General features: G+C 38.1%; 1 protein-coding gene across 3 annotated transcripts in view; it reads left to right on the top strand.

Annotated features, from left to right (window-relative positions):
* The window catches only part of myo1b (myosin IB), a 271,540-nt gene extending 248,631 nt beyond the window's left edge, over positions 1–22,909 (top strand). For all 3 annotated transcript variants that reach the window (XM_073046966.1, XM_073046967.1, XM_073046968.1), the window contains 7 exons: positions 2,716–2,790; positions 4,542–4,676; positions 5,583–5,689; positions 7,406–7,538; positions 10,815–10,967; positions 18,899–19,026; positions 20,465–22,909. In XM_073046966.1, the coding sequence (XP_072903067.1) occupies positions 2,716–2,790; positions 4,542–4,676; positions 5,583–5,689; positions 7,406–7,538; positions 10,815–10,967; positions 18,899–19,026; positions 20,465–20,588 (855 nt within the window). In that variant the 3' untranslated portion in view covers positions 20,589–22,909. The remainder of the gene's footprint in view (positions 1–2,715; positions 2,791–4,541; positions 4,677–5,582; positions 5,690–7,405; positions 7,539–10,814; positions 10,968–18,898; positions 19,027–20,464) is intronic.
* The last annotated feature ends 1,551 nt before the right edge of the window (positions 22,910–24,460 follow it).

The raw sequence follows: 24,460 nt of genomic DNA, 5'->3' as shown, positions 1-24,460 counted from the left end.
AATAGTAGTATCTTTTGCAATTATTCACAACATAATAGCTATTGCTGCTGATTTGATAGTGAGTTTTAAATGTCAAGTGAGAATTAATGCAACGTTTGCATTCTCAGGCTTTGGTTGTAAGGTTAATTGTTAGCATCAGTTAGATCAGAGGTATGCACAATGGACTCTATGGTCATTGACAACTCTGGCAACCTACAGCCTGTTCTCCCTTCGTCAATATGTCGTATGTGCTCCTTTAGTGCTCTTGCATCTCTTTGTCCTTTGCTATGCCGACAAAGCCAGATCATTGGATGGGCAACATGCTACATGAAAGAAACATTAAACCCGAACTCTAGTTAACATTGCCATGAGATGATTGTTTCTTTGTCCTTCCAATGGGAGAGTATGCAAGGGCTTGTGAAGCAATGAACCGCCGTGACATCATTAAAATGATAAACTCACAATGGGGTTATCACAGATTCAAACACATGGCACATCACTTAATGCTGTAATTGCTACAGCATTCCTGATGATTCCTGCTGTGTGGTGGGGCACATCAATGGAAAAAAGATGTATGTTCACAGGAAAGTAAGTTAACTCAACACATTTTTATTTCTCCTTTCTAAATTTAAGCTCAAAGTTTAAACTGCCCAGTGCAAAGTATTTTTAAATGTTCAGAGAATGAAAGGTGTTGCTGTTCAATGGGACTTGGGTATTCTTATACAAATCACTAAATTATACAGGTACTGCAAATAACTTGAAAAGCAAATGTTGTCCATTATTGCAAGAGTACTGGAGTACAAGACTAAAGATGTTTTATGGAATAACATGGGGAGTGATATTAATGTCACTGATTTTTTGAGCAAAAACCTGGTTTCCCGAATTAAGAAAGGATATATTTGGGACAGAGGGAGTACAACAGAGCTTTACCTAATTAATTCCAGGGATGAAGAGTTTGAGCTATGACAAAATGATTAAGCAGATAGAGTCTTGAATTTGGAAACCAGGGTTGTCTCATTGAAACAAACTAAATTATTACAGAACCTCACATGGTGGAACAGGTATGATATATCCCTTGAATGAAGTATCTGCAAAATAAGGAGATAATCATTAAAGACATTCTGGATGATTCTTCACTCAGAGAGTATAGGGTCTTTGGAATTCTCTCCTCATGAGAACCATGCAGGCTTAGTCATTGGGTATGTTAAGGCAGAGATGGATAGATTTCTGAATATTAAGGAAATATGGAGTCTGCGTTAAAGATCAGCCAGGGTCTTCAGAATCAGAATCTGAATCACAATCAGGTTTATTATCACCGGCATTTGATAGAAAGAACAATAAATAAATAAGTAAATCAATTGCAATAATATATTGAATAGTTTTAAAGTAGTGCAAAAACAGAAATAATATATATTTTAAAAAAGTGAGGTTGTGTTCACAGGTTCAATGTCCATTTAGGAATCATATGGCAGAGGGAAAGCTGTTCCTGAATTGCTGAGTGTGTGCCTTCAGGCTTTTGTATCTCCTACCTGATGGTAACAGTGAGAAAAGGACATGCCCTGGGTGATGGAGATCCTTAATAATGGACATCTTATTAGATAGTGATCTTATTGAATAATGAAGGTTGGGAATGCAAATGACACACTGTTGCTCCAGTAGCATATATACTTCAGGATCCAGGTTTTCTTGGAAAACTGCTTTAGGATTTAACTTTACTATCCTTTCCCTACTCCCCAAAAAGCTGTATCTGAACTTTCTAATACAGCTAGCAAGCATATAACTCCATACCAAGTCTGATTTCCAGGTTAAATGTTGTGAGACATAGTCCTAACAGGATTAAAAAAAAACTGGGGAAAAGATTAGGTGGGATTTTACACAACATAAAGTAGAACTTGGAATGCTCTTAATAATGAATGCCAGATGGGATGTGACTAGAAGGACACACAATTGCACTCTTATCCTTCTATTCAATGTATACCAGAGCTAAAGAAATTGGGCTTTTCTTGTGGATTCAAGCCTATGCACATCATTTTTGCCATTTGCAAGATAAATACATCTTGTGATCTGAAGCAAAACCATACTCCATAGACTCGGATGGAACATCTATGAACATTATCTCAATCAAATTCACAGAAATCAAGATTCATCAGTTGCATTCCTAGACGTTCACATGATTCAACTGCAACTTGCTTGAACTCAGAAAAGAGGCTAATATTCAAATGCATCACTAGAAGCTGGGATACACACTTGTAAATTCTGCTTTCGAACTAGCAAATTTCTTGAGTCTTGCTATTTCTAATCTTTAGGGTGATGTTAAAGCCATAAAATTTATGCTATAAAGAGTAATAATTATACTTTCAACAGCTGTGAGTATACATATTTACCTGTGAGCCATAGTTTTGCAATATTCTGAAACCAGTACACTAACCTGCTGTTGGTACCCAATCCTTTGCTAACATTTCCATTCGCAGATTGTATGTTTACATGTGTCTGTTGCAACGCAAGTTTAATTCTTTCAGTAACATTGATTTTGATTTTTTTTGGTGAAATTGAATTGATTTTAAGATTCCTAAATATTATCCAAGTGACTTCTGAATTCAACTGTTCCTGTCAATGGTAGATTCCTTAAGGAAATTGCTCTTAATTGTCACGGATATGATGGTAGTTCACAAAAAAACTTTTTTTAAAACGCACTGGTATTAATTGCCTATCTGCCTATTTCCTCTCTTTCCATAGGTACGCAGAGCATATAGAAAGTTCTTTCGTGCAAACGCAGGCAGGAAAATCTATAATTTTACCATTCAAAGAATTGTAAGTTGATTTAAAAAATTGTATATCTAATTACTGTGTAATTTAAAAGCTTATTGGCTTATCAAATTTAAAGGCTTATTCATGGCTTCTGGCATATGGCAAGAAAATGCAATATTTAGCAGTAATCATCCTTTACGAACAGCAAGTAACTTGAGAGAAACAATTGTAATTTTATCTTCTAGAAGTTAAGATTAATCTAATAAATGTATTAAACTAATATTAGTTGTACCATTAGGAGAAAAACAATACATATCTATAAATAAAAACCTATCCAAATTTGTAGTTGACATAGTTGATATCCAGTTTCAGATGCTATATTCTTGATGCTAGAGAGAAAGTGGGGATCTTTGTTTCCACCATTTTGTATGAGTCAACCTAGACTGATAGCACGTTCCCCTCAAGGTCAGGGCTACTTAGTAAAACTCTAAAGTAATTATTAAGCACTTATAATCAAGGTAAACCAGCACTTTGCCTTGACTCCAGAACATGGTCCTGCCTACTTTTTCAGGTAGATATTAAGCATTCCAGCCTGCTCTGAAAACTAAACTAAATGTAAAAATTGGCAATGGTATACTACAGCTACACGTACTAAAAATCAGTGAAAAGCTTGTCTTGCATACTGTTTACACAGTTTAAATCATTACACAGTGCACTCAGCTAGAATAAGGTAAAACAAATGAGAATAAAGTGTAACAACTACTGAAAAACCTACGGTGCAGGTAAGCAAAGTGCAAGATCATAATGAGGTAGATTGTGAGGGCAAGAGTCCATTGTATTGCACAAGAGGTCCTTTCAAGAGTCTGATGACTGTGAGATTGAAGCTGGACTTGACCCTGGTGATACATGCTTTCTGTCTTTTGTATCCTTTGAGTGATGGGAGAGGAGAGAAGGGAAATTGTCCAAGGTGGGTGGGGTATTTAATTATGCTGGCTGCTGTACTGTCTTAGCAAGAAGCATAGACAGAGGCCCTAGAGAGGAGACTGGTTTCTGTGATATGTTGAGCTGTGTCCACAACTCTCAAATAAATTACGCTGAAAGTATGACCCCATTCTTAAGTAAGAGGAAAATGTCAGTAGAGACAGGAATTAATGGTACAACTATAGATGTTTAGAATCAGTGATAAGGCTTTCCCATGTAAAAATGGTGTTTAAATGCAGTTTTTTATACTGTGTATGGTTATCTAAGTGTGCATTAATAGGTCTGAAAGGGCCCTAAAAGCCTCTGTGTTTGCTGGTCTTTTTCATTTGCAACAATCCATTTGGAGCATTAGCTATTTAAAGTGCCATGTCATGAAGGTCAGGGAAAGGTTATTCACAGATATGTGGATTTTGGCTAATCTGGAATGTGGATTCAGTCCCATGCCAAAAGACAAGATGCAGAAGTTTCCAAGTGTTCAGACATTGGGTAATTGGGGGTAGGAATAAAAGCAAAGAGTAAATTGTTGTGACCATGTTGTAGAACTCCAGACATAACTGACATCACTGGATCACCCACACCACGGTCTCATATATCACATAAATCCTGAAACTAGAGTGCTTTATCTCTGCAGGCCATCACGTGTCACCAACGTTCCTTGATCTGGGAGGCAAAGTGCTGTAGTCCTGGCAAAGAAATTTGTTTTCCATTGACATGTACAGTATTCTGTTTTGAAAAACAGTATGTGAAAGGGCCATGTCCTCAGAGAGAATAGTTACTAATCCTGACTTGTCACCAGTCACTAACTGGAATGTACTGCTTTTGCATTAATCCAGATGCAGAAGTATTTTGTGGATCTGAAGAAGAACTTGCCTTCACTGTCCCCAACTGAGAAGACTTGGCCAGTGAGGCCTTACCTTTTCCTGGAGAATACACACACAGAATTGAAGAGGATCTTCCATCTGTGGAGGGTAGAAAACAAAATTACATTTGTTGGATATTCATAGTTAAATACTTTGGCGCATTTTTCCTCTCCCCTGTCCTCCCCACCTCACCCACTTGAACCAATCATTTACTCCACTTGCTGAGATGTATTTGGTCAAACCCCACCCCCATTCCCTCCATTCTCTGCCCATTCATTCCTCCCCTCCCCATTTGCCTGACTACATCATTCCCTCAAACACCATTCTCACAATGTCCCCCACATTCTCTTGTTTCCTCAATTCCTCCTTTTCTAGCCTTATTGACAAACCAATCCTAATTTCCAAATTCCATTCCCCTGACAGTGAATTCCGATCTACAGTGGCTTTGATTTCAGAATCCCTGAACCAGGAAACTGAGGGGAAAAAAATTGCTTTTTCTGTAATGCTTGTCAATGGATTCTGCAGTATGTGCAAATGCATGACAGTTTACTGACATCATGATGTAGAATGCCTGATACACTGGTACCAGTTTACTAGTTGCTTGCAAACTGAATGTCCCATTCTGAAGCTGGGAGGAATTAGTTAATGATTTAGAAAGATTCAAGATAAGCCTTTGTTGTAAAACATTGTGCCAGATGTCATCAGATGTTACAGATAAGAAAGTACAAATCACAGGGTTATATGCAAGGCATTCCACATTAATGATTTTAACTTGATTGTACAATATAGACTGAATATACCACACGTTTTGAAAATAATGTTTAAAAATCTCTTTGCCTGTTTGATTTGTATTTTGGTATTCTGGTGCCATTAAGAGCAAAATAACACAAGCTCACATGATTTGTTGGACAGCGTACATGTTGAAGTACATTGTTCAGTCTCTGTTCGAAGTATAACATAGAAAAATTAAAAAGAAAAAATTAAATAATATTTATAATCAACTGTTGTTTACAGTGCAAGAAATACAGAGATCAGTTCACAGACCAAAAGAAAGCCACTTTTGAAGAGAAGCTTGAGGCAAGTGAGCTTTTCAAGGACAAAAAGGCTTTGTACACCGACAGGTAATAGCTGATGTCAGCCATCATGTGCAATCATTTGCCCTTGATAAGCACAGTGTTTTAGATGTGAATAAGTAGTCATTGTTATTATGATGCAATGAACAATAATGCATCTCCTGTAGATGACCTGATTTTGGCTGTGTGATTAATTAAGTTCTTAACACTCAAAAAAGAGAGATACATTTTAATTTGAAGAAAGGTAGTAATTAGAACACTGAAATTGTCATGCATACAAACTTCTATGAGCATCGTGACTTCTCTAACATAAATATATTGTGCAATTCATTCAAGAGTTACAATAATCATCTGGAAGTAACAAGCTCTGCTCTGTATCTATTTTGTTGCTCTTTCCTCACACTTCTTCACATTATTTAATTTTCAAATACTTACCCAATTTGATCTTAAAAAATATGACCTTATATGATAATTCATTCATCATCCAACAGGTTTCAATATGAAGACATACTTATATTACTAAGTGAATCCTTATGTTTCGATTCACAATACTTGGAAATAATCTTTCATTTATTTCTGTCTTAAAATCTTCTTACAATTTTGAGAAGAGCATCTTTAATTTTAATTCCAGTGGAAAGTGCATATATGTGTAGGCATCAGGAGATGATGGAATATGATGAAGCAGTCAATCAATACAAGGGGCGATTGGTAAGTTTGTGGCCTAAGGTAGAAGGAGTCAATTTTAGAAAACCTCACACATTTATTTTTCAACATAGTCCCCTCCTACATTTACACACTTAGTCCAGCGGTCATGGAGCATACGGATCCCTTCTTTGTAGAAGTGGTCCACAGCAGGGGTGATTGATAACTTTGTGGCCTAAGGTAGAAGGAAATGAGTTATTAACTTCAAACTTTCTGCATTATCACTCAAAGAGTTGAACTGCACGTGCATGTAATGAGAACGTCTTGGACCTCCAGGTGGTCCACAGCAGGGGTGATTGATAAGTTTGTGGCCCAATGTAGAAGGAGATGAGTTGTACAGCTCTCGTTACATACATGTGCAGTTCAACTCGTTGAGTGAAAATGCAAAAAGTTTGAAGTTAATAACTCATCTCTTTCTACCTTAGGCCACAAACTTATCAATCACCCCTGCTGTGGACCACTTCTGGAGGTCCAAGACACCGACTTCTACAAAGAAGGGATCCATATGCTCCACGACCGCTGGACTACGTGTATAAATGTAGGAAAAATAAATGTGCTAGGTTTTCTAAATTTGATTCCTTCTACCTTAGGCCATGAACTTATCAATCACCTCTTGTATTTCTACTTGTACATTAACAATAATTGCTCAGTTAATGTGCCATACCCTGCCTGTACCTGGAACTGAATCCTGCATGTTGGTGCCTCTCAGAGAGAAGATACCAATCTTACCCTTTAGTGACAGTGGTCAAATGGCTTTAATAGAGTTTAAACCACATCGTTTGCCATAGGAGCATTTGTCTAATCAGAAGAATTTATTTTTATTTTCTGAAACAAAATAGAGGAAGATATAACTAAAACTATTAAAGGAATTAATGGTGAGAATATTGTTGCTTGTTGATTAATTTGATGAGCATTCATAGGGAATTGTGTCTATCATTCTTGAACTCTTTGACTAGACAGTGAAACTTTCCGCCAGTATTTGATGTTCTAGTTAATTGAAAAGGAGTTGATGACACAGATATGTAAGAGAGTGAATTTCATTTTTGGAATTTTCTACTGCAGCGTTCCACAACCTTTTCAAGGAGATTATCTGGAAATCAGTAAGAACCCCAAATACCAGAAGCTAAATGGTGCAGTCGAAGAGAAGATACTTCTGGCAGATGTTGTAAACAAAATTAACAGAGCTAATGGCAAGGTAAGAGAGGGTTTGTTTTATGTAATTTTATGTTTACACTTTACTGAATGTCAAGACCAGTATTTATCATTGAGAAGTTTGTGGTGAGTGGCCTATTTAAACCACTGTAGACTACAGGTGCATACCAGTACGATATTAATTGAGGAAAACTGTTGAGAGTCAACTACTTACAAGTTAAACCAGATATAGAAGGAGAATTTCTATTGCTGTGGTCAGCAGTGAAACAGGTGGTTTATGTATAACAATGCAGGTTATTCAGGTAACTGAAATAAATTAACTAGATAGTGTGATAGATTTTATTTGTGTCAAGGTTACTCATTAATTAACACAACCACTATGTGCCATATCCCATTCTGTGAGCCTGAAATGATCTCATTGAACAAGTACTGCCTCAATATATTTTCTAAATTTGGTTGCCTCAGTACAGAGAAGGTCTGATCGCTCTGGAGAGGGTACTGAAGAGATATACTTGGATGTTGCCTGGGATGAAGTGTCTCAGTTGTGAGTTTGCTTTCTTTAAAGTGGGAAAAAGCTGAGGGGAAAGCTGATAGTGGTATGTAAAATTGTGATAGGCATCATTGAATAGACAATAGTAATTCTTTTCTCCAAAGCTGAGGTTTAAAGTGAGGAGTAAGAGGCTTAGAGGAGATATAAGGAAAAATCTTCTCTCGTCCAGAGTGAGGTTGCAATTTGGAAAGCACTCTAAAAAAGTGGATGAGGCAGAGAGCCTTACAACATTTAAGGTGTATTATGTAAATATCTGAATCACCAAGACACAGAAAACTATAGACTGTGCTGGTAGAAGGGAAGGATATTGATGAGTATTTAATGGTTGACATGGACAAAATGGGTGGAAGGGCCTCTTTCAGATCCATAACACTAAACTGCAGAAATCTCATGTGAATGTAAATTCTGAAGCTGCAAGAAAATTCTGAGCAACAGTATCTGTATTCTGATCACAACTTTAATTGGAAAAGCAGGATGTCTGGTGATACAGTGGATAGAATATGAGATTCATTTTGGGCTAGTGTAGAACAGTGAGATCTGATTCTTGACCCTGATCCATGATAATTCAGTTCATCTTCATGGATCATGGACGATGGTGACATTATGAGTCTTGGTGCTTCTGGTGTATCATTTATGGTAGGTTGTGTATTTGAAAAATAACCTCAGGGCTATATATGGTGACGTATCTATGGTTTCATAATAAATTTACCTTGAACTTTGAATTTGATGCTGTTGCAAGTGTTTCATTGCACCTATGCACACTTATACTTATGACAGTAAGTTTGACTTTGACTCTAACCTGGAATAGAAGAAAATCGGTTTCCTATTACTGTTAAGTGAGCATCAGCTAAAAGTACATGGATGTAAACTCCACGCCCATTTTAGGATATTATAACTAGTCACTATGGTAATGTATTAGAGGAATTATCACCACATTCCAGAAAGGATGGGAGAAGTGGAGGGTAAATAACATAATTAACTCTTTTAAGACCATAAGGCGTAGGAAGAGAATTTTGTTACACTTACAAGCAATGAAAATTTGGGAAGAAATGTCATTTGGCACTGTAAGTTGCAGAGAGTAAGCATGTCACTGGCAGCTTTAAATGTACACTTCAATTCTGCAAATATGGACTTTGCTTCCACCTCCAGTTAAAACTTGTGAGCGGCCTCTGGATGCTCTGGCAAAAGAAATTCTTTCATTTGATGAGTGTCAGCGATTGTCAGTGTCATGCAAATCAGGACACCTGGAAACCATCCAGTTCCTTGTTAAAATTCTGGGCAAATATACCTAAAAAAAATTCTAGTCTCAAAACATAGTTCAAAGTTGTGTTTATCATATACAAGAGTGCAATGAATGCTGCTCACTTGCAGCAACATTACACACACATGGCATCATATAAACAGCCCTCAAAAGAAAAAAAAATTAAACATGAATTGGGCACTTTTTTTTTACAGGAAAGCACAACTAGAATTAAAAAAGCAAGGTCTATTTCAATGCAACTGTTTATAGTGTTGCTAAACTATAGAGATTATGGTTTTACCCGTGGGTTCAAGAACTAAAGGGTTGAAGGGAAGTAGCGATTCTGGAACCTGGTGCTGTGGGATGTCAGACTTGTGCTGCAAAAAATGGCATGAACAGAATGATGTGGACCTTGTTAACAGATGTTGCCTTCTAGAGACAGTGCCTCCTGTGGATACCACCAATGGTGGGAGGGTTGTGCCGTTGATGCACTGGGTAGAGTCCACCATTTTACAGCTTTTTACATTCTTTTCATTTGAATTGCCTTACCAGACCATGATGCAACTAGTCAGGGTACTTTCAACAGTATGTCTATAGAAGTTTGTTGGGGTATTCAATGATTAGCTGAACCTCCTTAACTTACAAATAAAGTAAAGGCACTGTGTGCTTTCCTTATCATTGGATCTATGTGCTGGACTCAAGACAGGTCATCCGATATGTTAACATACAGGAATTGACAGCTGTTGACTCCACCCACCTCTGATTTCCCAGTGTAGACTGGCTCATGTTTGTCCTCCTTACCCTTCCTTCAGTCAACAATTAGCTCTTTAGCTTTGCTGATGTCGAGCAAGAGGTTGTTTGAACCAAGTGACCTGTCTCATTCCGGTAAGCAGACTCATTGGGGCACCTGTTATTCCACCAACAACAGTGGTATCATTGGCGAATTTGAAGATAGCATTGAAGGTGTGCTTAGCCACAAGGTCATCTGTGTGTAGAAAACGGGGCAAGGGTAAATTGCACAGCTTCAATATGTACCTGTGTTGGTGACTGGCAAAAAGGAGATCATCTCAATCATTGCTGCTTGAAGCCTGATGATGAGGAACTTGACTATCCAGCTGCAGAGGGAGGTACAGAAGCCCAGGTTTTGAAGCCTGATGATGAGTTTGGATGGGCTAATTGGGTTCAACACTGAGCTGTAGTCATTGATCAACAGACTGACATACATACACATTTCTGTTGTCAAGCAGAGTGAAGAGCCAGAGAAATCACATCTGCTAATATCCTGTTAAAATTGTAGACAAACTGGAACAGATCTAGGTCAATTCTGAGGCAGGACTTGATTCACACCATTACTCAGTCACAATTACTTGTTTTCACAGTTAATTGGTGCCCCAAAGCAAATACTTGGTCATAAGCTTGTGTCAAGTCTGCATTAAAATTAATACAAAAATCACATTGAGCTTAATTGTTTTTAAAGTCTTGATCTTTGTACCTCCATATTTAATGACATTTGTTCTTGTTTGATATAGGGAATCCCGAGAATCTTCTTATTAACCAAGAGCAACTTCATCATTGCTGATCAAAAGTCAGGCCAGATCAAATCCACAATTCCTGTAATGGACATCACTAGTGTGTCAGTGAGCAAGCAAACAGATGGACTCTTTGCTGTTCACCTCAAAGAGGTAAGAGCTCAGCAATAGGACACCAGATGTTCAATTGTATAATGCAGAATGAGTACAATATCTGCAGCAGTGTCTCTAACCTAAATAATCATCTTGTTCTTTATTGCTTTGAAAAATTGAAAAAGAATTTAGAGAAACTGGAATGATACCTTATAATCTTTATTTTCTTTTCATCTGTGTTGATTTATGTGTCCCACCAATAGTTATTTGAAGAATTCCTGCAAAACTCTGATTTAAGTTAATTTTATAAATGCTACCAATTTGCCTGGACCTGGACTTAATATCCTTTAAAAACTTTAGAAAGACACATTGCATCACAAATAAAAGTTGAGCAGGCTCTCTGGCTTTTTGAGATGCTGCACTATTCAATCCAATCATGGCCAATATTTTTGCAATTTTCCTAGATCTCTTCTTGTCCTTTTTTGTCTAGAAATCTATGTAGTATTTATGAAATGCAGTCATTGACTTAGCTTCCACTGGCTTATGTGGTAGAGAACTTTATGTAGTCCACAGGACACTCAGAGCAGCTGGGCAGGTTGACTCTGTGGTTAAGAAAGCATACAGTGCATTGGCCTTCATTAACCGTGGGATTGAGTTTAAGAGCCAGAGGTAATGTTACAGCTGGCTTGCCTGCAGGGGGTGAGGAGTGGTTGTAGACGGGTCGTGTTCTGCATGGAGGCCGGTGGTGTGCCTCGCGGATCTGTTCTGAGACCCTTATTCTTAGTGATCTTTGTGGATGGCCTGGATGGGGAAGTGGAGGGATGTGTTGGTGGGTTTGCTGGTTGCGCTGGGGTTGGGGGTGTTGTGGATGGTGCGGGGGGCTGTCATGGGTTGCAGCGGGGCATTGATGGGATGCAGGGCTGGGCTGGGGGGAGGCAGATGGTGTTCGGCCCAGGTGGGTGTGGGGTGGTTCATTTTGGTGGGTCGGATATGAAGGCAGAATATAGTATTGATGGTAAGACTCCTGGCAGTGTGGAGGATCAGAGGGATCTTGGGGTCTGAGTCCATAGAATGCTCAAAGCAGCTGCGTGGGTTGACTATGGTTAAGAAGGCATACAGTGTATTTGCCTTCATCAATCGTGGAATTGAATTTAGGAGCTGAGAGATAATGTTGCAGCTATATAGGACCCTGGTCAGACCCCACTTGGAGTACTGTGCTCAGTTCTGGTCGCCTCATTACAGGAAGGATTTGGGAACCATGGAAAGGATGCAGAGGAGATTTACAGGGATGTTGCCTGGATTGGGGAGCATGCCTTATGAGAATAGGTTGAGTGAATTCAGCCTTTTCTCCTTGGAGCTGCAGAGGATGAGAGGTGACCTGAAAGAGCTGTATAAGATGATGAGAGGCATTGATCATGTGGATAGTCAGAGGCTTTTTCCCAGGGCTGAAATGGCTAACATGAGAGGGCACAGTTTTAAGGTGCTTGGAAGTAGGTACAGAGGAGGTCAGGGGTAAGTTTTTTACGCAGAGAGTGGTGAGTGCGTGGAATGGGCTGCCAGAGATGGTGGTGGAGGCAGAAATGATAGGATCTTTTAAGAGACTCCTGGATAGGTACATGGAGCTTAGAAAAATAGAGGGCTATGAGGGAAATTAACCTTAGTTAATTTCTAAATAAGTTCATGTTTGGCACAGCATTGTGGGCCGAAGGGCCTGTATTGTGCTGTAAATTTTCCATGTTTCTGTATCCTGACATGGTTTGAAACTCCTCAACATTCTCCTTGCATTAGGCTTGTCAATCTCTGTCAAAAGTTTTTGTCGATTCAATGAGACCTCTTCTCATTTCTCTAAACTCTAATTGAAACAGCACTGGTCAACCATATATCTCCTCATTTGACTGTCCTGCCATCTCAAGAGCCTTCACTGCACTCTGTATGGCAGGGGTAGGGAAAATAAACTGCACATCATAGTGCATGTATGGTCTCTACAGGTCTTGTGTAGTAGTATAAAGACATCCTTGCTCCTGTATTCAAAACCTTGAAATGAAATCAACATATATTTTGCCATCTTAAATGCTTACTGTATACTTGCTTTAGGTGACAGATATACAAAGACATCTGTGCATTATATGTGAAATTAATTTAGAATAAGTTCTCAATTTGTGTAGAGTAATGATTTTTTAATACAGTGAAATTTCCACTGGTATGAAAGAGTTGCAAGAGGACTCATTTTTTAAATTTCATTCAACATCTTTTTATATGCCTGCATGTAGCTTATTAAATTCTGTATGGACCACAGGAGTCTGGGTTTTGATTTGTACTAAGTTAGCTGTTCTCCCTTGGGGTGTATAAACTGCCGTGTATCAACTGATGCCTGCTTGAAGAGCAGATGTTGGAATACTCAGTAAGAAGATAACATGTTTTCATGAGAAATTTAAGTTCACCAGGAAAGGGTCAAAGGATAAACAAACATGTGGCCTATAAATGCCCAGCTGCTGCCACTGCCTGGGAGAGAACAGGAGAAGAAGATGCCCTATTTATCACATGCATATGTTGTACACTTTTAAATTCAACAGTAAACGACTTAGAACAGTTGTTTGCTAGTGATACTGAAATGGCTTCATTTGAATGTAAGTACTTGTACGCAGCATCAGAATACTGAAGTTACGAAACAACAAAAAGGCAAACATTAAGATCTAGATTTGACTAAAAGAGTGTAAATAATTAAATTATGATTTAATTGAATGGTGAACTGGATTCAGGAAGCCTTATGCAATTTCCAGGGTTCTAATTGACAACTTGTTAGTTTGGATGCAGGGTCTTGACCCAAAGTAAGCATTTTCTTTCCCCCACAGGAGCACACTGAGTTCCTCCAGTGATTTGTGTTTTTTTTTGATCCAGATTTCAGGATCTGCAGTGTCTTACATCTCTACAGTTCTGAGCCACTTTTTAGATAGCAGTTCAAGAATGAATCATATTTCATCTTATGAAAAGAACAAATTCCAATTAATTAAAATATTGCCAACATCACTGTCTCATAGAAAAGATTGTATTCAACTTCCATTGGGAAATAATATCCATAAAAATGAATTTATTGGGTTACAATTAAAAGCAATGCAAGAACTTCTTGCTATAATGGGAAACCAACTGAACATTGAAACTTTGTAGGAAAGATCTGAGTTAAAGTTGTTGATTTATTTGGTGAAGATGAGCATTAATTGTACCTGATAATAATGTTAATGTAGACAAAGTCCCTTTAAATTATTCTGTCTGATAGGCTATTCAAATCCAATGAATTGGTCATACAATAATATAGTTAAAATACTGTGCACCAAGAAATTGCTGTTAAAATCATTAAAACTACACCCTCTAAAGCACAATTGATTGGTTTGAGACTTTCAATAGAAATTTCCTCAGCTTCATTAAGATCTTCCATGGTGCTAGTTATTGTATATTTTATACATCTTTGCACTTTTCTATGTGGAAATCTATAGTATTTAACAAGTGGCTCAAATGTTTCAGCTGTTGGGAAAGTCCAACTGCGTGGCAATATTGCTGTCAAATTAATTTCTGAAGAATACCAGGTTCTTCTGTTGCATTTGTGAATTATATACTTGTGTGGAATGAAACCCAAGAAAACTACAGGCAGAATAGAAGACATATAAATTCATGGTATCTTCATGATTTTAGAAGGATTCAAAGTGCTTTGTGGTCAATGAAGAATTTCTAATGCATTTTCATGTTTACCATAATTTGGCAGACAACTTGCTTAAGCAAATCACCACAATCTGGGTAATCTAGTCTTAAGAATGCTGACTGAAGAATGAATATTGGTCAGGGAACTACAAAGGTTCCTTCTTCCTTGCACTTCTTTGGATATTCTTGAGGTATCTTTTACATCCACTTGAGAAGGAAGATGTGTCTTGATTTACCTTTCATCCAAAGAATGACGCCTCTAACAATGCAGCACCTCTTCAGCATTATCTGATTTTTGTCCAGAAGCAAGGCACTGTTGCAGATCCTGCTGTGAGGATTGGCTACAATGGAGATGAGCTACATCTGGCTGCAGTGTACTGCATTTAGAATAGAAAGGGAAGAAGCTACAAGACGAGAGCAAGTATAACATTCTACTTCTCTCGCATTGTACAAGTTCTTTATTGTTAGGTTAAGCAGTAACAGAATATAAACTTAGTTTCCAGTTGTCTTTAATAAGAATGTTTTGGCTCTCATCTATTCTGGGAACTTCATAAATACATCTCAGGGAATTTGGCTACAGAGAGTGGTTCAAGACCTCTGAATAATGAAATAATTCTGGAGACAACTAAAACTCCTCTGGTATTAAATGCTGCTGACAAGATCGCAGTCGAGATCTTGTGACTGAAGCTTTTGCTAAATGCAGCTTTTGCCTGATTCTTTAACCCAGTTTTAAAGTTCCCTGAAATGCATTCAGTTACTGTTTACAAAGTGCTGCATAGTTGTGCAATGTTTTTTTAAAGAGGCAGTGAGAACAGAAGCTCAGGTCATTGCCACCCAATCTGGTTAATCCAAGTTTGTGAAAGATGAAAGGTGGGCTAATGCAGGGATGTGGGCTCCACTCATAATTACATCTAAACAAGTATGCATAGCAATAGGTTAAATGCATGCACGAGCATGTTTGCCCTCCCAAAAAAAATTTAAATACAAATACATGCCCCAGAGGTCAACGAACATGAGGCACTTGTTTAAAAATCCAGCAAATAAAATACAGCTTCACTGAAACACAATGGAAAATGTTCAAAGTTAAAAGTAAATTTGTTATCAAAGTACATATATGTCGCCATATACAACCCTGAGCTTCATTTTCTTGCTGGCATACTCAATAAATCCATTAACCATAAGAGAATCAATGAGAGACCACACCAAGAGGGTGGACAACCAGTGTACAAATGACAACAAATTGTACAAATACAAAAAGGAAGAGAAACAAATAAATAAGCAATAAGTATCAGGAGCATTGGATGAAAAGTACTTGAAGTTGAGTGAAGTTATTCCTGTTGGTTCACGAGCCTGCTAGTGAGGGGTAATAACTGTTCCTGAACCTGATGGTGTGAGTCCTGAGGCTCCTGTGCCACCTTCCAGATGCGGCAGCGAGGAGAGAGCATGATTTGGGTGGTGGGGGTCCCTGATGGTGGATGCTATTTTCCTGTGATAACGCTCTGTGTAGATGTGCTCAATGGCAGGGAGGACTATAGCCGTGATGGACTGGGGTGTATCCACTACTTTTTTGTAGGACTTTCTGTTCAAGTGTACTGGTGTTTCCATACCAGGCTGTGATGCAATCAGTCAATAGACTTTTCACCACACGTCTATAGAGGTTTGTCAATGTTATAGATGTCATGCTATAACATTGACTGGGGTCTGCAAGTGAGGAAATTGAGGATCCAATTGCACAAGGAATTATTGAGGCCATGGTCTTGAAACTTAGTTTTGAGGAGATGATAGCATTGAATAACGAGGTGTAATTGATAAAGAGCATCCTGATGGCATGCACCTTTGCTGTCCAGATATTCTAGGGTGAGTGAACAGCCAATGAAATGGCATCTGTTGTGCCGATAGGCAAATTATGTAGGCAGTATAGGCTTGTTGATTTGTGCAGATTATAAATACAGCAGATTTACTAAATCTGATTTTAGCATACTGAGTGCATTGTTCCAAATAAAATGCATGTTTCCTGTTGTCTGCATCCCATTACGATCATGACTTCAGCAGTCTTCTAAATTTGTCAATTACATAAACTTAGCTTAGTATTCACTTTGCATTTGGGTAGAATGTGACCAAATTAAACACATCCTCAGATTAGCCAATATTTTAAGCTTGACGCAAGTTAGCATCAACAACTTATTGGTCATTTTTGGCTGGCTTCCTTTATGATGTAAGAGCTTTTCTGTTAGACTGGACAAAAGCTGCTGCTGTAGAATGCTGCACATTTTTAAAAATTTCCCATTTTAAAATAACCTGACTGAACAGGCTATACTGGGATAAGTATTGCACTTAATAACCCTCTGTTCTTGCCATAGCAACTAGGTGTCAATGTCTGGACTCTGCTGTGGAATTAGCATAAGAACACAAAAATATAGCAGCAGGAGTAGACAATCTGGCCCCTCAAGCCTGCAGTGTTAATTAAATATGAGTATGGCTGATCAATGCTGGCTTCAGCTTCTCTTCAGTGCCCAGTTCTCCATAACCCACAATTCCATGAGCTTTCAAATATTTATGTCCATCTTCACTGTATCTATCTCCACCTTAAAGTATCAGGCATCAAGCCATTAGTGATTCCTGTTCTGAGTATGTTATTTGAACACATCTAGCAATGTTGCTTTGGGGCAGGCAAGTTCTCTATTTCTTCTTAGTCACTTAAGTCAAAGTGAGGGATAAGGGAAGGGGTAAAATAGCGTTTCTCTTGATGTTTGCTTTAGAAATTGTTTCTTTTTAATCTATTGTTAAAATAATCTAAGGTTTAAACTTGGGAGTTTCTCAATATGCTTGCCCAAGACCCACTTTTGTGATACTCATATTGTGAGTTTAAAATTGAGTTCTGGTGTAGTCTTGATTTATTTTTAAGATTTTCATTGAGATATAGTTATATGTGAGCTCCTTCTAGTGACAGAAAAATGTATTGCATCCTTGTTCATTTCAGGATTCATTTATTATCAAAGAATATATAAATTATCCAACCTTCGGATTTGTTTGCTTACAGGTACTCACAAAGCAACAAACACAAACGAACCCAATTATAGAAAAAAATAAACATCAAAAATAAAAGACCAACATTCAATGCGCAAGACAAAGAAAAAAAATTATGCAAACAATTGACAACAACATACCAAACCAAAATTGAGTGCTCAGATCCGAGCCCTGGAGCAGCCTAAAGCCTCACTTATCAGGTCAACATAATAGATTGGCATGGAACGCAGTGGCCAGGGCAGTCTTCATAGCCTCAGTGCCATGGAGAGAGGAGTGACCATGGCAGGAGCGAGTGAAATCAGCTCTTGTCTCGACTGACATCTTGTCTTTTTAGTTTAACTGGGTCACGTTTGAATTGACCAAACAATGGAACAACTAAAGGCTCTGGCTTCCAGGAGAGCAAGCAAAGTCAGCTTTCACCTCTGATCTGGGCCAGCGTTTAAATTGTCTAAACAGCGAATTGTACCTTATTCTAGGTTCCAGCTGTGACGAAAGGCTCTGGGCCCAGATCACGCTGGCCCAAGATTTTCCCGCCCTGCAACTCGCTCCAAGCCCAGATTTTGTCGTCCAGCGACTTGCTCCAGGCCTGGATCCCATTGGCCACCCGAAGCCGCTCTCAAGCTCATCAGCTCAGTGCCCAGAGCGATCCAGCTTCACACTTGGGCCAGTCAAATGAGCGTTGGATCTCCATCTGCAACCATTCTGTAACACCCCACGAACTCACCTCGCCATTGCTCGCCCCTTCACCGTTTGCAGTGATAATTTAACAAAATTTACCCCAGGGAAGGTATTTTTAGTGATGTTTGTAGGTGGATTTCTTATCTTTTTGATTACCAGAAGCTGTCGTATGTATTCAGTAGCACCATCTTAACGGGAAATTTCATAAGAACACTTTTGGAGTAATATTTTACATTAAAGTTTTTTTTAAATTTATGACTGTAGGGTGAAGATTGGAATACTTTATCATTTAATGTGTCATTTAATATACAGGGGTAACTTGATTTTAATTCAACAGAATAGTTTAATTCTTCCCTGAGAAGTAGTACTACACTGCTTCTGGAGAGCCAAATTATGGACACTTTGCCCAATGACTGGAACTACTGCTACTTGCTGGGAGAATTCTGAGCAGAAAGTCTTTAGGTTTGACTGGAAATCTGAGGTTTAATGTGATACGGTTCTGGTCAGTATCTGGAATTAGGGCTTAATTCCGGAGAATTAATGCTTCACACACTACCTGCAGAACACTAACTCCAGCTCTTTTTTAAACACAGGGTTCCACTGCAGCTGCTAAGGGCGATTTTCTATTCACCAGTGACCGTTTGATTGAGATAATCACCAAGCTTTATCGTACAATATTCTTCAAAACCAACCAGAAGATAGCTGTTGAGATAAACAATGAGTAAGTTCTGATTTTTTATTTTAGGAAATGAATAAGGAAGACACATGAAGTTAACAATTTGTTAAATAAGCTGCAAATGAATATGAAGTACCTCAAGACTTGAGAAAGGATGGAGTATGATTTTTATTAGAATAAATGCCTGGTTCTGAGCTTTCTCAGTATTTCAGCAGTGGAACACAAAGCTCTTCCGCCCAGCCCCACCCACTGCCACTATTTTAACCCTTTCCCTTCCAGTTCTATAATAAAACACAAGTCCAACCAGAGGTCAATGTCATAATGTCATAAGCACAAGTACATATATGCACAGGTGCAATGAAAATTTTACCTGCAGTAGCATTCACAAGAAAAACTTAAATTATACACAACTTTTACAAGAAGGAACACAAAAAAAATAAAAAAAGGAAAGGTCTATTTTAGTGCGATGTCATCAACATGGTCATAGTGTTGCAAAATTCTGGTGATCATGGTCCTACAATTCCATTCAAGGACTGAATGGTTGAAGAGAAAATGTTCTTGAACCAAGTGACACAGGACTTAAGGCTTCTGTACTTTCTGCCTAACTGCAAGAAGATGACATGGCCTGGATGGTGCGGATCTTTGATGATAAATGTTGCCTTCTTGAGGCAACACCTCCTGTAGGTAGTGTTGATGAGGTAGGTACCATTGATGAGGTAGATTCCATGAGGGAAGCACCATTCAGTCTTTATTACTGCTCAACTCTGGCTTTCAATGTTTTGAATAACTGTCCATATAGATAGTCCAGGCTTCTGCACTTCAAGTCCACCAGCTACCATGCTACTATACCTTATCAGGCAAAATATGCTGTTGGTATAATCATCAATAATTTAATTGCTATCATGGTCACTTCTCTGATATCTTAAATTGCACATTTTTCTGAAGCTACAGATTTCATAGGGCACTGTATATTTTCCTTTTCAGCATTGTTAGGCACCACTACAAAATCATTTCCATCACATAACTTTTAAGCTTTAGCTCATACTGCTAATTGCTGAACTCCAGGTTAAACCTGTTAGAAGTCAAATGCTATGTGGCAATATCAAGTCATCTAGTCACAAGAAAACGGTTTGACTTGCACTTTTGTTGTTGATGTGGGGAAGTGAATTTGCTGTAATGCTGACATTGTTAGTGGAATCTGAGATGTTAGGGGCATTACATAACAATTTCCCAGAAAGGTGTGAGGTGCTTTAATCTATTATCACACCCAGCATGACGGTTTTATTTTGTAGTGAACAATGGCAGGGTCAGGATCGATACTTTATGTGCATTTTTAAAAAAAATTGTATTTTGGCCCTGCCTGTTTGTATTGAACCAACACTATTGTTTTATAATTAAGGATGGACATAATTTCGCAAGAACTAATTTCTAATTTTTGAAATTAGATATATGAAATACATTGCTTTATTTTGTCTTTTTTTAGATTTCTGGTTCAGTTCAATCAGGATAAAGTCTGCGTGAAGTTTATTCAGGGAACGCAGAAAAATGGCAACCTCCCCGCTTGCAAGAGGAAAAATAATCGTCTCCTGGAGGTCACAGTTTCTTAACTGCAAATCCTGACCTTTCTTAGACAATTTATTGCTGCACATATGGTTATATATTTCTTCATTAAGTTTCTTCTCCTGAGGCTGTGACTGGCTGATAGTGGTTAAGTAGTGTAACAATGAAATCAATTTATTTTCAAGATTGATTCTCAAAACTCTTAAAATAAGGGTTCCTTTCACAAATCTCAGGGTAGTTGTTCCTCCATCACTTTGGATGAGAATTACCTGCTTGATGTGATATTGAGCAGTAAAGGACAAAAAAGTGATCTTCATCACTTGATCAGAAAAGTGATGCTGATTTATGGATTGAGATCTGGGAAGGGGGATTATTTTTTGGGAGGCTTGTCATATACATAGTAGACAAATGGGCTCATTTAAATGCCACATGCCTGTGATTCCATCATTTTGTCACATGGATAGTTTATGTCAGTTTTGGCTTGAAGTAGAACTCTACAATTAGCTATATAGGGTGTCTGCTGATCGCTCGCTGCCAAAGTTCACATGAACCAAAAAGCCACTTGAGCTTGATATTTCAGAGGGCTGATATTTCAAACCTTTGTAATTAACTTAGCCAGCACCTTCAGGAGAAAGGGGGATGTATGGGAACATTGGGGATTCTTGGGAGAGATCTGTAATGGCCAACATAAGAAAACTCTTCAATGTAAAAGAGATTTGGGAGTTTTAACCAGGTTCGCGAACTTGGACCTAAGCTAGATGCCTAGGTGTGCAGAACATTATAGTTTTAGCTTTCTGCGAGGCAGAAACCAGCATAAAATGGAGAAAGTAATCTGATTTTTTTTAAAAATAGTGCCGTAAGAAGCCACATGTGATTCTATTGTAACTTTGCATATACAGGAGTCAGTTGGTTATGGGATCAGACTTTCAGTGAACAGATATTTTTGCTGAACTGCAGTATGCTGGTTTTAAAATGAAATACATTGTATGTATTATGCAACAACAAAAAACAGGTTTTAAAACATTTTGTAAAGGCTATTTATGTTAATTTTCTTTGAGAGTTGCTCAGTACCAGCATATATGCAGAATGTTGCCAAGCATCCTGCAGTCCAGCAACATTTTTGCTAAGTCATTGTGACTTACAGAATTCACACTATACAGACTTAAAAACACTAACCAGAAATGAAATGAAATATGGTTCAAGAAATCTTTACAGAGTAATTTTTGAGGTAAAAAGATGTAAATAGATTAAAGCTGATATCATGATTGTGATCTAGTTTAATTGTGATGTAATGCTGGTTGCTGTAATGTTATAATCATATTTTTGTATTTAATACCTCTTAAAATCATCCTGCCTGCAAAATTTGTGTTTCAGACTATGGTCAAAATCAAAGTTAATGCAGCTGATTTATTAATCTTTTATAAATCTGTCAAATTCATGTGTCTGTGGGATCTTCTACTGTAAGTGTGAGTATTCCTACTGAATGTGTGACGTTCAACTCTTAGGCATTCAGATAAATGTGAGCATCATCAATTAGGAATTACAGAGGTGGTTTTGGGATTAAATATATTTGCACACAAACAAACCAAAATTAATGAGATGCAGATGCAAAACACATTTGAATAATAAAATAAGAGTCTTCCAAAAACATTTAGAAAATTTGAGTTTTCTGCCACTCCTTCCTGAAAGGGGACTGTCATTTCATGACAATGTGTGCAACTCAGGAATGACTCTATTTGAATACATCGGTGCCGACTAATTTTGTGTATATGCTGCAATCTAATAATTGTTCGACTGAAATTGCAGTCAAGGAAACTTTCAATATTACAGGGCTAACTAATTTTGTGTGCATTAATCCATGGTTTGCAATACTGTAAAGTGAATTGGAGTGCCTTTGATTTGTGCCAAGTAAGATAGAAGCAACATTAGTTTGACATTAACCCTATCATCTGAATGAAGCAAACTACAACTTCCGTAGAACAATTATTAGATGGCAGAATGTTAGTCAGAAGATTAATACTTCAGTGCCCACACATGATATAGCCATTGTAAAAATTCATGTATATATTAGAAATCTAGAACACATACATTTTATAGGACATGCTATTTAGCATAGGAGTTTAGTACCTTTTATGTGAAAAATACTCACTAGCAGTTTTGCATGAATATACTCTTGCTACAAATAAGTTTGAGTCATTGCTGAACTTACTGTATTAGTTCCTTGGATGAGATTATCCAGCATGAACTGTTCATCCCTGTAAAATCCTCAGAGATAATAACTATTTATATTAGTTTCCATTGTGTTTTCCAAAGTTAAGCTATACAAATATAGTTATTTGCATCAACCAATATAAAACACTTGAAACAATTTTTTGGAATTTATTGTAGAAATCTTATGACATTCCGTACATGGACTGTTATGCAACAGAGCTAATATGTTCATATCCTTTTTCTCCCCTGGAATTTTGCTTATGTTTGAATATGTTTTATAGAAGATTTGGAAAATCCTTGCATTAACTTTCAAGTTCAAGTTTAATTGACATTCAACCATACATGAATACAGCCAAATGAAACAGTGTTACTCTGGGGCCAAGGTGCAAAACACAGTACCAACAGTCACACACATCACAAGGCACACATAGCACATATAAGACAGCAGGAAAATACAGTCACACAAAAAGAAATGTAGTCCAAGTACCAGAGTCCATGAATGTTGCAGCAGTTTGAAGTCGAGCACAATACATCTTGTCTATGGCTGAGTGACCACACTGCCTCAGGCACATCAACTCCGATGCCTCTCTACTGGGTGGCTGCATACAGATAACACCGTGGTTTGAGGCATAGTCCTGGCTATGACCAAAGCCGTGGAGCTCTGCTGCCAACCATCCCCATCATTCATGAATAAACAAGTGAAGTAGACTTGGGCATTCCAGATTAACAATGTCCAACATGGTCATTCGATCACAAGAAAAGTGACCACTAAGATGATCATCTCCTTCACACACCCTCTCCAACACCCCACTGATGCAGGCAGCAGCACAACCCACACCAAGTCCAGCTCCTTCAGTTTCTCCACCAACGAGAAACCTGCTGATGATGTAGACCTGCAATACTTCAAGTTATTAATGTCCAGCAGGCTCTTGAGGTCATTAAAAAAACATTTTAAAAAGTCAATAACTCCTTTGGTTGGCCCTGTATTAGCTGCTGCATCCGAGCATGCTGCCATCTTACCTGAAGCATGTTAAGACCATAAAACATAGGGGTGTGATTAGGACATTCAGCCCATCGAGTCTGCTCCACCTTTTCATAATCGCTGATTATTTATCTCTCTCACCCCCTTTATTCTGCCTTTTCCCTGTAAACTTTGACACCTTACTTAATAAGAATCAACTAATGAATTGGCTTCCACAACCATCTGTAGAAATAAATTCCACAGATTCAGCACCCTCTGGCTAAAGAAATTCCTCCTCACCTCTGTTCTAAAAGAACATTCTTCTGTTTAGAGGCTGTGTCCTCTTGTCCTAGTCACACCAACATCCTTTTCACTTCCACTCTATCTCGGTCTTTAAATATTCAATAGGCTTCAATGAGGTCCTCCCTCATTGTTCTAAGCTCCAGTGAGTACAAATCCAGAGCCATCAAACACTCCTCATACATTAACCTTTTCATTTCCAGGATCATTCTCATGAAACTCAACTAGATCCTCTCCAGTGCCACCACATCCTTTCTTAGATCAGGGGTCTGAAACTGCCATTATACTCCAGGTGTGGTCTGACCAATGCCTTATAAAGCCTCAGCATTACATCCTTGTATTTATATCCTAATCCTCTCAAAACAACTGCTAACATTGTATTTGCCTTCCTTACCACTGACTCAACCTGCAAATTAACTTTTAGGGAATCCTGCACAAAGACTTCAA

Source organism: Hemitrygon akajei, chromosome 5 (assembly GCF_048418815.1).
Source record: "Hemitrygon akajei chromosome 5, sHemAka1.3, whole genome shotgun sequence".
Lineage (NCBI taxonomy): Eukaryota > Metazoa > Chordata > Chondrichthyes > Myliobatiformes > Dasyatidae > Hemitrygon > Hemitrygon akajei.
The sequence above is the reverse complement of the archived record's forward strand: the minus strand, read 5'-3'. Positions and strand labels throughout refer to the sequence as shown.